Below are 16,584 nucleotides of genomic sequence, written 5' to 3' on the forward strand. Positions count from 1 at the left end.
ACACAAGTGGATTCCTGTGAACCAATCGCCTAATGAATAAAGGAGCCAATCACTAGGCGAGTAGACAGGGCTTCCAGGTTGGAGAGAGGAGAGCAAGCAGCACAGAGCCATTCACAACATTTCCCCCTTTCTGTTCTAATAAAAAAACAAAACCTTTCTCACAGTATAGAGTACAACAAGATTAGACCTAACACCCAGTCCATCATCTATCCTAAATTAAAAGGCTGGAGAGATGGCTCAGCAGTTAAGAGCACTGACTGCACTTCCAGAGGTCCTGAGTTCAATTCCCAGCAACTACATGGTGGCTCACAACCATCTGTAATGGGATCTGATGCCTTCTTCTGGTGGTCTGAAGACAGCGACAGTATACTCATATAAATAAAAAAAATAATAAATCTGAATGATAAGTCTTTTTTTTTTTTAAATCATTCTATACCTGACTCATGTCCTGGCTTTAGACTGTAAGCCATCTGAAAACCATCCTCTCAAAGTAAATAGCCTGGGTTGGCTATGAATCTGCAACACCATCAGAGACCCAAGAATGACTGATATTAACTGAAAGTATATAGGAAGCCTAACACCGTTTCCAAAACTTAGCCAATTTATAGAGACCGCTGATCACTTGGACAATCCCTTACTTCAAAACATTGAAGCATTGGTCTTCAGCCTTCTGGCCAGGATCATCTAACAAACCTTAGAAAAACAGGATATTAAGGACTAGCCTATTCTGTCTCTGCACAACCAAGCCGTCCTAAACCTGTAATTGTGTCCTTTCTCTGGACAGTGTATGTAGATGAAATGAGAATTCTTGCCTAGTGTCTATCTTGCCACAACTGGAGCAACTCATAGATGCTCCAGTTTCTTCTTTGAATCCAAGACAGGGAAAGCTAGCAGACTAGTCTCAATAACACGTGAATAAATAACATTAAATGTCACATTCTGTGGATTGCTGACGTTTTTGAAAACCAGCTATGTATGTAAAGTAATCTGGACTGTCTTCCCTTAACTACTATTTCTAATTAAAATCTTTGAAAACACTCTAACAGTAAACTCAGAGCCATGACTTTGCTATTTGGCCCTTAACTCACAGGCGTAATCATCTCAGATCAGTTTATAATAACAGTTATAGAAGATGATTAAACAGGCAATGATTATCACTGCGCTTTCTATTCTAGAGTCAGTGATTGATATTCTATCCTGGTTCAAATTAAAACAATCCAAAACAAATGAAGTAATCTAAAAAACTTATACTTAGGCCTTTTCTCTGGTGCCAAGAGAATATAAAACCCAATATTTCCATGGAGTCCATGTTAGACAGAATATGAGTATTCTATAACCATCAATAGAGGAGGTTTGTACCAATGAAAACCTTGATGTTGCATCAAAATAAATTCTGTATCAAAATAAGTTATGACTTCAACTTAGTAACAATTAAAATGATTTCTACCAAATGAGATTATGCCTATACAATCAATTCTAGCTATTTCCTCCCTGTTCCAATTATGACCATTTCTAAATTCCCTAGAAAGACAACCTATAATAACCACTTCCAGCCCCAAAGCCCAGGAACTGGGGCGATGACTCTTTGTAACTTATTCAGGCTGAATATGGGCATTGAGATATTTTGAATCGGTGCGGGTGGGGAGATAGGGGAGTTGTTGGCCTTTAAAAGGCCACACCAAAGATTGATTTAGTCTCTGATGCCTGTGTCCTGGCTGTATCTGGTTGAAAGTCCAAGACATCAGGAGTTCAAGCAGGTCAGTTCAGCATGTCTGACGAAGAAACTCACCAAGGCTGTATATTCTGTAATGTATAAATGTCAAAGCAAAATGTTAGTATCATCAAGATAACATTTTTGTTCAATTCTCTGAAATCTAGTTCTTCAGGGGGGGGGGGGTCTCCCTCTGTCAAGTCTGATCCATATAACTCTGGATCTTAATCACCTTTTCCAAAACCACAAAGACAAAACCTTTTTCCCAAATCAGCCAAATTTGAGACGTAACCAAAAAAACCTTTATTTTGCCTTTCTCCCAGAGGAATAACCACAAAACTCAACATCACACCCATTTTGAAAATTAAAACAATATAAAACAAATGAAATAAGCTAAGACACTGTATGTGCCTATACTAGGCCTTTCCTATCTTTTCAAGCAGGAAAAGATACTCAAGATTTCTGTGGAGCCCACGTTAGCAGAATATGAGCTTTCTGTGGCTGGTTAAGCAGTCTATACCATCTTTCCGTTTGGCTCAGAGCCACAGACATATTTTATTAATACCCGTATAATGGCTGGCTGAACTCTCTACCTGGAGCCACAGAAATAGATAATTAATACTTGTTCAAGGCAGGCAATGATTATCACTGTGATCTCTACTCTGGAGTCAGTGACTAATATTCCCTATCCTAGTTCAAATTAAAACAATCCAAAACAACTGAAGTAAACTAAAATACTGTTTGTGCTTATTCTTAAGACTTTCCTATGTTACCAAGAGGATACAAAACCCAACCAATATTCCCCTGGAGCCCATGTTAGACAGAATATGAGTATCCTGTAAGACAAGTAAAGCAATCTTATACCATCTTATGGTTCAGCTCTCTGCCTAGAGCAGCCATCTCATTATACCATCTATCTGTTCGGCTCTTTGCCTGGAGCCACAGACATTTATTAATACCTGTTCACTGCCATTTCTACTTGATGTCACTGACTAATTTTCCCTATACTCCTATGGTTGAGAACCATAGGCAAAATTCCCCATGTGATTCAGACAAATATCTGTATATAAATCTATACTAAAAGCAAGTAATCCCAATTTAATAAATTCATAATTCAATCAATCTCTGCTCCAAGAAATAGGCAACTTTCATTCTACAGCTCTCACTCAGAGCAGCCTGCATTCCCCACAGCAGCAGGCCTCCTAGCCCGCCAGCAGTTTTCTTTGTTTCAATTCCTGTGCTTGAGTCCAAGCTACTTGTTTCAGCACTACCGAAGTTACTCACTGAAAAAAAGAAAAGAAATAAAATAAAACTCTTAACTCTCAGGCTAATAATCTTAATTTTCTAGTGGATTCTTGCCCACCATGTTCTTCACCACCTGTAAATCTCAAAGAAGACAAAATTTTAGTATTGCCAAGATATACCAATTTTCTGTTTGGCCCTCTGTCTAGAGCAGCCATCTTGTTATACCATCTATCTGTTCGGCTCTCTTCCTGGAGCCACAGACACTTACTTTATTAATACCTGTTCACTGCCCTCTCTACTTGAAGTCAGTGAATAATTTTCACTATCCTAGTTCAGAACCGCAGGCAAGATTCCCCACGTGATTTGGACAAAATCTGATATAAATCTATCCTAAAAGCAAATAATCCCAATTTTAAAGAACAGTAGTTTCAAGCTCAGAGCCTCATCAGAGATGAGCTGTGTCTTTGAGCTGTACACATCCCTGGCCCATCTGCACCGTCAGACAACTCCGGAGGCTTGGGAGTGTCATCTTAAAGGATGTGTGCTCTCAGGAGGGAATTAATGATTTCCTTTGATCGATTATTCCTGATAACGGTGAGGGTTGCATCGTCATAGCCACTCTGGGCCTTCCATCCCATGGAAAACAAGAAACCCTTCTTTCTGGCTTATCTTAGCAGCAAGGCCCAGGAGCCTGTGCAGGGTCCTGCACACTGCACTAGTTCAAGCTTTGTCTGTCTCTTAAGCATTAATCTAAAAGGATGGTCCCTGGTTTGTGTTTCCTGGGAGCTGTGCCACGTGACTCTTCATGTTAGTTATTGAGTACCTGCAGGTTCAAGGTTCCAAGATAGCAGCACTGGGCAGCAACTTGAAGGTGCTTTTAGTCCCCAATAGAGTCAGGAACTGGGACCTGGATTCTGGCAACTGGGGCAGGAGTGCGGGGGCAGAGGGCAAACCAGTGACACTGAACAGTCCAACATCTCCTACAGCTCAGGATGCTGCCCTTTCCCCTTCCTGTCTTCCTGGTCCCTTCTGTCTCTCCTTCCCCTTTTTTCTTCTTCTCTTTCCCTCCTTTCTCTTTTCCCTTCTTTCTTCTTTACCTCTGTCCTTTCCCGTCCTCCTCTCCTACTTTCTCGTATATGCTCTCTCCCTGAGTCTTTGCCCTTTCCCCTCCACCGTTAATCCACACAAACCCAGGACTAGCCACAGGGGAGCTTCCAATGCATTTTGAAACACAATGTTTACAATGCAAATAAATGAAGGATATAAGCAGGCCAAAGCAGAAACCTCCCCTGGGACAGAAAGAGGGCTTCTCCTGCCAACGCATCATCACCGTGTTTGTAGTGCTGGCCTAGGGTTTGGGCTGGCCTTGCTCGTGCCTCTGTGGAGCAGAGTACATAGCCTGATGCACACTTGCCTGTGTTGGTCACTCCCTTAGCCCATACAAAGGAAGAATGAAAACCTGGGAACCATGAATCTTGTTGCTTGCCACACTAGAGGGAGGCTCACTCTGACTTCTCAATATGGGCCTTGAAGGTTGCCTCCCATTGGGAGACTTGAGCCTGCTCCCCCCCTCCCCCGCCCTCCCCCCTCCCCCCTACACACACGCCCAGGTCCATCTCCTCACCCTCTCAGTTCTACCTGCCAGGCTATCCAGTAGTGCTTTTTCTCTGGTTCATTTAGGTATTGCTTGCTGTGCCTTAGAAATGTTGTGGTGTTAACAGTTTTTATTGTCTTGCTTCAAACACATGTATCTTGGTTTCATTGTTAACTTATTTTTAGTCTCTTGATGACAACTCCTTCCATTACATGAAGGCTAAGGGAAAATGATTATTTTAGTCATTGTCTCTCAGTTTCTGTTTCTTTTTGTTAAGTATGTTTCTCTTATTTTCTTAAAAGGAAAGGGTGGAGGGTTGAACAAATGCCAGCAATCCCAGAAGAGTAAATCAAAAGCAACTTTTCTTTTTCATTGCAGTAGAAAGCCAGATAAATGCGTATTTTTTTTTCCTGCTTCAGGTCAGAAACCCTTCCCTTGTCAAAAATGCGATGCCTTCTTTTCTACCAAATCTAACTGTGAGCGGCACCAGTTGCGCAAACACGGAGTTACCACCTGCTCCCTGAGAAGAAACGGGCTTATTCCCCCAAAAGAGAGTGATGTTGGATCCCATGATAGCACAGGTAGAAACTCTAGGTGATGGAGAACCAGAGAGAGGAGGGTGCTCCCCAGAACTCGGTTAAGGCTGTGTAAGCTGGGGCGGAGCACTGAGCAGCTACAGCTCAGGGGGCCTAGCCCCTGCCGAGACTGTGTGAGCTGGGGAAACAGTGTCAGTGCCCCAGGGGACTTTGCAGCTGCCAGGGGGGGATCCAGCACCTTCCTTCCTAAAATTGCCATTGCTCTGATCCTGGAAGATAGGATGAGCCGGATATTGTGCGCTTTCGGCTCCTGACTTAAACCCCTGAAGGAAACACGAAGCTCTGAAGTCTGGGGGACCCAGATCCTGCAGCTTTCGTGAGCAGCCCTTGCCCAGTGGACTCAGTACTGCAAGAACTGTGGCCCTCCAAGCTTTTAGTTGGGAGGCGGGTTGAGGCGGGGCAAGGCGGGGCTTTTCTTCTCAATAACTCCTCCCTGTATAAATCTGTCCTTGTTTGAGACAGCACTGTGCATGTCCTTCTTAATCACAACTCTGCTTGACCTGTCCGGGTATTATGCTCCTGTGCTGATGTGTGCCTCCTCCCTCGGCCCTTACAGAGTAATTAACGCTGCTCCGTTCCTTTTCTGCCCGCTGCCCCCATCACCTTCTGTATTTACTCAAGTCCTCTATTTAATACACTTCCATGGTCTAACTGCTAGAGTTTGCTAGCCCTACCAAAACACACCGTACAAAAAAGTAAGCTGCCTCAGGCCACTTGGTAGCAGTAGCAGGGAGGGCATTGCACACACAGGCTTCAGGCTCCGTGGGTGTTGAAAGTTAGCGTTTGCCCATTTCTGGGATCCAAGCCAGCCTCTAATGTGTTCATCTAGGGTTGCAGTTGTCTCTCGTGACTTCTCAAACTTTGGTGGGATGGAGTGCTGTGTAGTTTGGAGAGTGGCACCCTGAACCTAGGAGTCAGTGTGGATAGAGTGACAGTCATTGATTCCAACCCCTGACCCCCTTGTCCTGACCTCAGTGTTGACACATCACAGTGGACTGGCTATCTGGGAGAGCTGACCCCAGTGGGTAAGACACCTTTACCCTTCCCACCACACTGCTTATTCAGACCAGTGAGAGCAATGGAATGCCTTGGGCTTGCTGGGTCCTTCTGCCCAGGTTAGACCCTCTTGTTCGGGCAAGAATGCCACAGCTGGTTTGCTAACCACACTGCACCCCCAACCCCCAACTTCTATTTCCACACAATTCCCTAGGATCTGGGAGTGAGGACAGGTAGCCTGCAATGGTTGAGTCCCTGTGAGCTAAGCCTGATCCGCTTCCCAAGCGGCTGGAAGCCCAAGGCACTGCAGCAGCTGTCTTTGCCACAGACCATCCTGATAATGTTTAACCATCATTGCCACAGTACCCATTAGACTGGAACATTTTCTTACAGCCTGCTTTACAGAAAGGTCCTGTGATTCTCCCCAAACCAGTTCAAAAGGGAAGGCAGCTGACAGGGGGGGGGGTGCTTTGGGGTGGGAACCCATGTCCTCAGAAGAGTCTCAGGCACTGTACCCTGCTCATCCAGGAGGCTGTTCACAGGAACTCTGCTGACGCCAGAGCTCGGTCAGAATTTATGGTTTGAGCTTAGCTTTGGCACAAGTGTTAGCCTGTGGGCGTATTTATTTTTTAAGTTTACAATTACAGGTTTTCTTTTTCCAAGGCCCTGCCCCAGAAGTTATATAGATTTTCTTAAAGGCACAAAGCCTCTTAGAAAAGAACTATCAAAGAGAGAAGTGTTTGGTTTAATTGTAGATACAGCCCATGGTGAGAGAGAGAGAGGACAGGCTGAGGTGGGAGAAAAAAAAAAACAGAACAGGAGACCTAGGAATTGAGGGAGGGGTTTGAGAAATTTACAACCCAAGGCAGTGCGATACTGGCTGGGGGTAGAGGAACAGGTTTTTTTTGGTTTGGTTTGGTTTTCTGGTTTTAGCCTAGGACTGTGGTTAAACTCAGGATGACCTTGAACTTGTGAACCTCCTGCTCATAGCTCTGGAGTGCTCACAGGAGAATGTCACCCCAACTCCAAGTCCATCAGCTTGGGGTGACGAGCACTCTACCAACTGAACTATCTTCTCCATCCCAAACAGACTTTGTTTTAAAGAGACGGGAAATGACCAGAAGTACTGAAGCTTTAGAGGTTCAGTTTATATGCAAAGATTGAATTCCTTTTAAATCCCTAAACATGTTTTATAATGTCAGTGTCACTTTTCCAACCACATGAGGTCTTCCATGAAAATGTACCCCAGATTTCCTCCTGTACCCGATGCTAAAAATACTAAGGCGGGGACAGTTTTCCCTTCTAGGGTTGTATTAAATATTCAGTTTTACACTGAGACGCTTTCCTCTGCGTGGCAGATGTGGCCTACTCTACTCTTGAATGTTCTTGGTTCTTATTCAGGGGATGCGTGGAGGAGCCATTCCATTGGTAGGCACCTGGACCAGACCTTTTACAATATAAACATGAATTTTTTTTATGTATTTTATATGTGTGAGTGCTCTGTCTGCATGTACACCTACCTGCATGACAGAAGAGAGCATCAAATACCATTACAGATGATTGTGAGCCATTGTGTGGTTGCTGAGAATTGAACTCTGACCAGGCAGCCAGTGATCTTAAACTACATTTCATTTGTAGGAAGGAAGCGATCCTTAACTGTGGAGATGACCAACAAAATATGTGGGGTTTTTTGAGGACAAGCCATAATAGGACCTGCCCATTCAAGTTGACTAGTCACTCTCTTGTATGAGAGGAGGTTAAGTCTATTGTTCCCAAGAATCATAAACCAGGTCACAGGCTATCCTGCTAAAACACTCCCCCCTAGTGGAAGTCTGGAGTGCAACCAAGCTACCTTTGTTCTTTGTACACAGAAAGACCTTATCCACCCACCCTCAGAATGGAATTGTGAATGGGACAGTTCAGACTGGGGGCATGCACTTGGCTTTGGTTTCAGAATTCATTTTTATTTTCATAAGTCTATCATTTTAAATACATTCTCTCCAGTTCAAACAGCCTATGTGCTGGGTTAGTCCAGGGCTGAAATGGAAGAAACACAAATTTGAGAGACTAGTCTAGGATGCATAGCAAGCTCCATTTTCAAAAGCAGAAGATGTTTTTGCTGAGAACCCAATAATAGGAACAGCCAGGGTAAAAAGTAGGAAAAAAGTAGAATTAACCACAAAGTAACCTTATTTTTAAACTGGACTTGGCTTATTCTGAAAAATACTTGCCACACAAACTTGAGGACCTGAGTTCAATCCCTAACCTAACAACCGTTAAAAACAGAAAGGAAGGAAGGAAGGAAGGAAGACAGACAGACAGACATGTGTTAGCTCACGCCGAAAATCCCACCACTGTGGGAACAAGATGAAAGAGGACTGAAGCTTGCTGGCCATCCATTCTGTCCAATCAGCAAGTTTCAGGTTAGTTGAGAGACTCTGTCTCAATAAATAAGTAAATAAATAAATAAATAGAAAGTAATTGAGGAAGACCCAAGGTAGATAGTGACCTCTGATTTCCAAACACACGTGCACACAAGACACATCCATGCACACACAGAATTGCTCACAAAGTAAGCAATCTGAGCATCCTGTGTGTCAGTTGTAGTCTAAAGTAAATCGAAATCCATCCCATAGACACTCACTGTGATTCCAGAAAAAGAGCAGAGATGTTTTCCTCTGAGCATAAACGGGTGATGTGGGTGGGAATGTCCCCACTTGATTGCAGGGATGCCCTAAGCAGGTGTGAGGTATAAGTGTCATGTCTGAGGCGGCTCCTTTTCCCCATCTGAGACCTGCCTTGATGGCACATGACAGAGTGAGCACGTGACACTAAGGAGGAATGACAGGCATGTGAGTGGCCTTCTGGCTTATTCTACCACAGCCCGGAAAAGTCTCAGATTAGCTGCATGCATTTCAGCTGCCTCGGGCAGTGGTGAGAGATGTGGCGCTCCTAGGGCACACCTGTGCTTGCCTTGAAGCGGTGACTCTTCTCTGTGGAGCTCAGAGGAAGCACTGAGCACCCTTAGAAAACCGGACATTAAGTCCTCAGCCAGCTTCCATTTCATTGTTAAAATCATTAAGTCTTTGTTCAACCCTGTTAAAGAAAGGGTAATGTTCCTGGTACTGTTTGTGGGGTTTTTCCCATGTGGGCTTGTTCTCCTTCCTTCCTTCCTTCCTTCCTTCCTTCCTTCCTTGCTTCTTCCCTCCCTCCCTCCCTCCCTCCCTTCCTTCCTTCCTCATAGCCTGGGCTAGCCTTGAACTTACTGTGGAGCCCAGCCTGGCTTCAAACTCCTACCTACTTTAGTTTCTGAAGGTCTGAGATCGCAGGTGTGCACCAATATGCCTGGCCTTGGTGTCATCGATGTTGGCCATGGTTCCCTCTTTTTAAGGTCACTGAAAGCTGGTGGACTTCCCATGTCTGTTTCGCTATGGGGGGTGGGGGGGGTGTAGACAAGTGAGATCAAGAAATCACTGTCCTCAAAAGATCACTCACCCTATAGATCCCAGTCCCCATGCTCACCCACAGCCCCTCAGAGCCGCTCACCATCCCTCCCCACGTGCCCCTGGCCAGGTTTGTGTTCAAGGTCCTCCCCATGTGTTGCCTACAGGTGCAGGAGCATGTTTGGTTTCTGGCCTCTACCTGGAGATGTGCCTGTGGACCATTCACACAGAATCTGCATGTGGGCTCATTTTCTGTGAAACTCTTTGAGGACCACATTTGGAAGATGGGGGGGGGGTGTTCTTGTGTATGTTGCATGTTTGTAAAAAGCTCTTTGCACTGGAAAGATAACCCTTACAACTTGGCTTCCTCAACCTCCCTAGTGCTGCGAGTCTCTGGAATGCACGCCCTCTCTGTCTGCACTGCCTGAGTCACTCACACCTTCCTGGGGGTGGGGGCAGCTGAGTGTACGTGGGCGTGATGGTGGAAGTCAGGAGTTCTGAGGCACGAGAGCCCATCTGCCTTCCTTGGGAGTGTGAAGGCTGGTTTGGCCTTTATAACTCCAGATTCAAAAACTCCTCATTAGGTTTAGTATCCAGGATTCAAGGGTGGGTCTGGCCAAGTTCCATTAGAGCCCTTGAGAAGGGCTTGCCTAGTGTCACCTCGTCTGAACCTCTCTCCTGTCTGCTTGCTTACACAGACAGCCAGTCAGACACAGACACGTTGACCACCCCAGGTGAGGTGCTGGATCTCACAGCACAGGCTAAAGAGCAGCCGCCAGCAGAGGGAGCCAGTGAGATCAGTCCGGCTTCACAGGACCTTGCTATCAAAGAGGCCAAAGCAGCAGCAGCTCCCTCTGAGGAGGAGGAAGAAAAGGAGACAGAGGAGAACCCAGAGCCAGAGGAAGAGTGTCGTGTGGAAGAGAGCACTGGGGCTGCAGATGCCCCCGAGGAAGACACAGCCAGCAACCAGAGCCTGGATCTTGACTTCGCCACCAAGCTGATGGACTTCAAGCTGGCAGAGAGTGAGGCAGGCTCTGTGGACAGCCAAGGCCCAGCCCAGCAGGAGCCAAAGCATGCCTGCGATACCTGTGGAAAGAACTTCAAGTTCCTGGGCACCCTGAGTCGCCACAAGAAGGCACACAGCTGCCAGGAGCCGAAGGAGGAGGAAGCAGCGGCACCTTCGCTGGAGAATGAGGGCGTTGGCAGAGCGGTTGAGGGGCCCTCGCCTTCCCCTGAGCCTGAAGAGAAACCAGCCGAATCCCTAGCAATCGATCCAACACCAGGAACCAGGGAGGCCTCAGTGGCGAAACAGAATGAAGAAACAGAGGGTCCCACTGATGGGGAAGGTACGGCTGAGAAGAGGGGTGACGGTGACAAAAGACCAAAGACAGACTCCCCCAAAAGCATGGCCAGTAAGGCAGACAAGAGGAAGAAGGTTTGCAGTGTATGCAACAAGCGGTTCTGGTCCCTGCAGGACCTCACCCGGCACATGAGGTCACACACAGGTATGAGAGACCAGAGCCAGCCTGCCAGAAGAGGTGGCCTGCAGTGGCCATTGGGAGTCTCCCTGGAAGTCAGGTCCAGGGGCCACTGAGAGAACTGGCTAGGTTGCAGGGTTATCCTCTGACCTGGGAAGGCTGGGGGTCCTAAGGAGGTGTCTCCATGGCCTTGGAATGCCACAAGCCTTCTACAGGGCAGTGGTCCCTCTGCAGTAGTACTTTGGAAAGCATTTTTCTTCAGCCACTCAGCCCCAGTTTTGTCCTCTATAGATAGGGAAGGTGGCCGCCCTGTGCACAGGTTTCTAAGAACAGGAAGAATAGGCGGATGTCCATCTGGTGTAAGACTCAGCCAGATCCTGAGAAAGACAGGGATATGCCAGGGAAGGCAGGTACTGGCCTACACATATAGGGAAGGCCCCAAAGGGTCTGTTATTTTAGTGGGGGGCAGGGGTGGGGGACCTGGGTAGAACCATGAAGCCAAAAGGCAGAGACACCCTTCCTCGGCCATCCCTCCAAAGAGAGCACCTCCACCCCCTGACCACATCTCACCGTCATGGCCTCCCGTGCACAGTGGCCGTGCCACAGCCACTGAGGTGTAGCGTGCTGGCACTTGTTCTGGCCAGAGACATTGTCAGCTGTTGAGAGACTTGGTCCGTAAGCTGTCGGGAACATCCAAATGCATCCTCCTCATGCCTTGCTTTAGGTGGCTGTCCATGGCCTTGCAGAGCCCAGGGGAATCATTTCTCCTAAGGACGCTTTGCTTCTGGGCTTCTCTTACGATCAGTTTGTAGAAAAGCTAGGCTGAGAGGTACAGGAAGAAGAATGTGACACCCCCACCCCCCCCAGCCTTGCCAGTTTGGACAAATAAGAGAGTCCTGTCCCTGTGTATTTAGTTCTGGATGCTGCATTCATATAGAGTGTGGGAGGTGGGAACCAGTGGCCTTTGTGTTAATGGACGTCTCCCTTTCATTCTTTCATTGTTCAGGAGAAAGGCCATACAAGTGTCAGACCTGTGAGCGAACCTTCACCTTAAAGCACAGCCTGGTTCGACACCAGAGGATCCACCAGAAAGCCAGGCACAGCAAGCACCACGGGAAAGACAGCGACAAGGATGAGCGGGCTGAGGAGGACAGTGAGGACGAGTCCACCCACAGTGCTACCAACCCTGCCTCTGAGAATGAGGCCGAGTCAGCTCCCAGCACCAGCAACCACGTAGCTGTCACCAGGAGCCGGAAAGAGAGCTTGTCCACTTCTGGGAAGGAATGTAGCCCAGAGGAGAGAGCCGCAGCTGAGCAGGCAGCTGAGCCCAGTGCCCCCAAAGAGCAGGCGTCTCCAGGTGAAACAGACCCCCAGAGCCCGGCAGCCATCGTGCAAGACTTGCTGGAGCTGTGCGGCAAGAGGCCTGCCCCAATCCTGGCGGCCACCGACGGGGCCTCACAGCTCCTGGGCATGGAGTGACAGCCCGCCCTGTCTCCATCAGCTCAGAGACAAAGCTAGCGGAGCATCCCAAATGTAGATTTTACAAGGTTTTCTCAGCTTCCTTCAGTTGTCTGGAGAGAGAGGAAAAAGAGGGCAAGAGAGAGACAAGCAAGCCTGTGGCCAACCAGCTCGTGCCATAGCCTTACCCAGTACACATGCACCCGGCCCCAGTACAGCCGGCTTCAGTGCCTTAACTACTTATGGGTCCTCCCATGTCGTTGTGGGTGTCCCCCTTCCAAAAAAAAAAGACATTTTAACAAAACAAATATTTTAATGAATTTTTCGGAGGACCTTTTCATTTAAGCATTAACATTACCTTTTGTATTTGTGTGTTTGAGCTTGTTTTTGTGAGTCTGTGATAGTACTGTTTTTGTTCTGTGAGCTGGAAGCAGAAAACCTTCCCCTTGGATCCTGTAGCCAATAACTGGAAGAAAATGATGTGAATTTCATGTACATGACCCGAGGGAAGAGGGTGTGAGGCTAATTTCTAAGCTAGACCTGTATTCTCTGGTTCACGTCGGGGAGGAGCCGCGGCCTGGCCTCTGTCATTAGTAGATGTGGTTGACGCAGGGTTCCTGTGTGGTGTGAGCCAAAGCCAGGAAAGAGTCTAGCTTCAACCTCGCGAGTGTTTCCACCCTCTCCGTGTTAGAAATGGCTAGTGTTCCCATTCTTAATTTACAGAGAAAAGTGGCCTCCCCAGCACCCTAGCCTACAGAGGACACGGCTGGAGGTCATATAGCCACTTTCCCTTCTTCCCATTCGGTATATGTTATTAATATTATTATTATTATTTTTATTTTTACTTCTTCAGTTCGCTGGGCTCTGCATTCAGCAGAAACAAATGGGCAATATTTGTCCTGGGTGACCTGTACTGCTCCCTGGTCCCCCCTTATTGTGTGCCTGAAGCTTCTGGTGGCACGCCAGTGATGGCTCTTCTACTGTACTCAGACAAACCTTTCTTCCATGACTGTAGAATCCAGCAGGGGCCAGGAGTGGTCCTCCAAGCGTGGCCAAGGAGTGGCTCAGAGGGGAGAGCAAGGATGCACAAGTGGTGGGGAGCAGGCATCCGAGACACCAGGCCATACCTGGGGCACCTCAGAGTCAGTTTGCAAGGCACCCCAGTCTTCCTGCTAAGCTGGGTCAGCGCCTTCCCCCAGCCGTGCTACTACCGTCATTTGGGAAGCATTGAGATACTACTGCCAGTGATGAACTGAAGTGCATGCGCAAGGTCTAGATGCGAGAGTTGTCTTCACCTTTCTGCAGTGTGGGGTTGCTGCTTGGAGAGAGGAGTGCTTTTAAATCCCTAACTGGCCCAAGCCCCTGGTGCACAGAGACAGGGTTCCTTTAGTTCCTGGGTGTTCTGTACAAACAGTAGACCTCGCTCATCAGCAAAAAGAAACTCTTCCTACTGTAGCTGAGCTCGGTTCAGCACCCTGTCCTTTAGCCGAGACCCGAGGATGCCTGAGCCACACTGCTACTAGAGCCCTGTTTGTCCCTTGCCTTCAGGGCCTCAAGATTTCCCCAAGAGAGGCCCTCCACTGCTTCACCCCCTCCCTTATCCTGTGGCTCTATATGCTCCTCCGCAAAGATGTGCAACCCGAGGCGTGCGTACCCCTTTGTCCACCAGTATCTAGTGGCTAAAATCCAACCACCCTGACTTCAATGGAAGATAGATATTCTAGAGATAATGAAAAGTGATATATGTATGAAAAAAACATTGAGGTATATATGATTTTTAATTGTATTAGGGATGTGTGGACCCATTTAAAGTTGAGATTTTATTTACTGTAGAGAGAGAAAAATCAGAACCATTGATCCCATGATCTTCTAAGTCAAACCCAGCTCCTACATCCCTTAGGTGTTTTTATTATTATTATTATTATTATTATTATTACAATTGTTATTGTTTTCATTGTTATTATTTGGGGTTTCTTGTGTTTTGGTTTTCTTTGCAACTCTCCACACTAAACTCATGATACTGTGGGGAGAGGCCATGACTGAACCCTACGCTGCGGTAAGATGTAGCAGGGGTTGCTCCCAGCAGCGGCCGCCGCCAGGGCTGCAACTGGCAATAATCACTATTGATTTAAAGCTTTATTTAGTCTCATCTGTTCCTTCATAGTTAATAAGGTCTTGCCACATTTTATTAGTGAGATTGAGAGATGAATTATTTGTCTGTTGTCCTCCCCGCCTTCCCTCCCCCAATATTAAACTGTGAAGTTTGTGATTTTGTTTAAACGCTGGGTGAATCATAGTGTTAGTTTGCATGTCCAGCTAATTTGTTTCTATACATTTTGTTTGATTCTCTTTCTCCTCAGGGCTTTTACAAATATATATATATTATATATGTATATATATATGGATCTTCTGAAAAAAATTGAGGTGCAAATTTTCTCTTTTTTGTTGTTTTTTGTTTTCTCTTTAATGGACACAATGCTGATATTCAATCACTACATAAAATATCTGGCTGTGAAACAAACCAGAGAGGCCCCACGGGGCGTTATCCAAGCAGCTCTGCAGAAGCTCCGTGAATCGGATACCGATTTCAGACAGATCATCCTGCGTTCGTCTCTTTCCTCTCTTCTCTTTCTTCAAGAAAAAAAAGTTGATCCTAATGATTTCAGCCCATGCATTAAACAGAAAACAATAATAACTGTAGAATTCATATTTTTCTAAAGGGAACTTAAAAACTGCTGCTACATGTATGTACAAAACTGGTCTCTGCTACATGAACAGAATCACAGGTTTGGTTTTGGTACTTTTGTTTCTCTTTGTACTCAGTTGTGTAGAACTTCCAAATTCAGAGTGAAAAGAAAGCTGTTCTGCATCAAACCATCTAAGCAATAAATGTTATATTTAAAAAACGGCACACGACCAACCTGTGAGTTCCTCCAAGCCCATCTCCAAGCCTGCAGTCCACTCAAGGCAGGTCTTAGGATCAAGGGCTGACCCGAAATCAGTAACGGCCTTAGAATCCTGGGCACCCAGGCAGCATCTTTGAAAGACAGTTGGGGTTGGAGATGTGGCCCAGTCAGCAAAGTGCCTGTCCCAACAGCATGAGGACCCGAGTTCGGGTTCTGAGAACCCACGCTGATTGTGCAGCAGCATGGGTGACTGGGGATAGGGGGCCTGGGGGGGACAGGGACTGGGAGGAGGGGGCGGCAGGCAAAGGCAAGCAGACCCCTGGAACTCCTGGACGGCTAGTCCAGCCAGATTGTTTATCACAGGTTCACTGAGAGTTCAAGAAATAAGACAGGAGGCTGGCATTGTTGGCTCAGTGGGTAAAGGCACTTACATCAAACCTGAGGGCCCGAGCAATCCTTAGGACTGACTTAGGAGGTAGAAAGAGAAAGGACTCTCAGACAAAAGAACAAGTGGGAGGCAAGCACTTGCATACATAAGACGAATGATTTTTTTTTTAAAAATCAGAAAAACTTTGATAAATAATAAAAAAGCCAATTGGCTGCAGTTAGATGTTCAGTCTTGGGAGTGTGGACAGGGGACATAAGAAGCTGTGGTGAATTTCATGAGGCTAGAGGGACAGACTGAAGGGGCAGCAGCACAGACAGTCGCTTTTGTCTCTTATTTAGCTGCAGCTTAACTGGTAATGCTGGTCCTGTGCACTAGTGACTCCAAAGGAGAATGCTGGGCCTGCCTTCCCCGGGGAAGGTGGAACAGATTTAGTTGGCCTGGTGGAGAGCAGTGGGTTTCAACCTGGGGGGGTCACAGGACCCTTTCGAGCCATCTGTCATTGTGAGGAGCCTTGTACCCTTCTCGCTGGGGAGTAGCCCTCAGAAGGTGACCACAGAAGAAACTCGTGGGAAGTTAATTATGGCAATGCTACAAAGTCATTGGCCAGCCTATTTTCAGTGCCAGGTCACAGCATGGCAAGAGGTAGGGGGTCCCTAAGACTCCTTAGGCTCCTCTCTTGGCCCCCACAACTGGCTTGGATGAAGTATCAGTGAGGATCTTAGAATGTCCCACAGAGCTAGACAGACGGCTCAGTGGTTAAGATTCTGGT

The 16,584-nt window shown here is 46.8% G+C and overlaps 1 protein-coding gene across 19 annotated transcripts in view; it reads left to right on the plus strand.

The window, feature by feature from the left end:
• Rreb1 (ras responsive element binding protein 1) overlaps window positions 1-15,432 on the plus strand; it is a 173,624-nt gene extending 158,192 nt beyond the window's left edge. For 12 of the 19 annotated variants that reach the window (XM_006516757.4, XM_030247397.1, XM_006516754.4 and 9 more), the window contains exons 11-13: window positions 4,970-5,131; window positions 10,284-11,090; window positions 12,070-15,432. In XM_006516757.4, coding sequence (XP_006516820.1) covers window positions 4,970-5,131; window positions 10,284-11,090; window positions 12,070-12,542 — 1,442 coding nt within the window. In that variant the 3' untranslated portion in view covers window positions 12,543-15,432. The remainder of the gene's footprint in view (window positions 1-4,969; window positions 5,132-10,283; window positions 11,091-12,069) is intronic. The other 7 variants (NR_033218.1, XM_030247394.1, XM_006516759.2 and 4 more) reach the window with 5 other exon arrangements.
• The last annotated feature ends 1,152 nt before the right edge of the window (window positions 15,433-16,584 follow it).

This window comes from Mus musculus, chromosome 13 (assembly GCF_000001635.26).
Source record: "Mus musculus strain C57BL/6J chromosome 13, GRCm38.p6 C57BL/6J".
Lineage (NCBI taxonomy): Eukaryota > Metazoa > Chordata > Mammalia > Rodentia > Muridae > Mus > Mus musculus.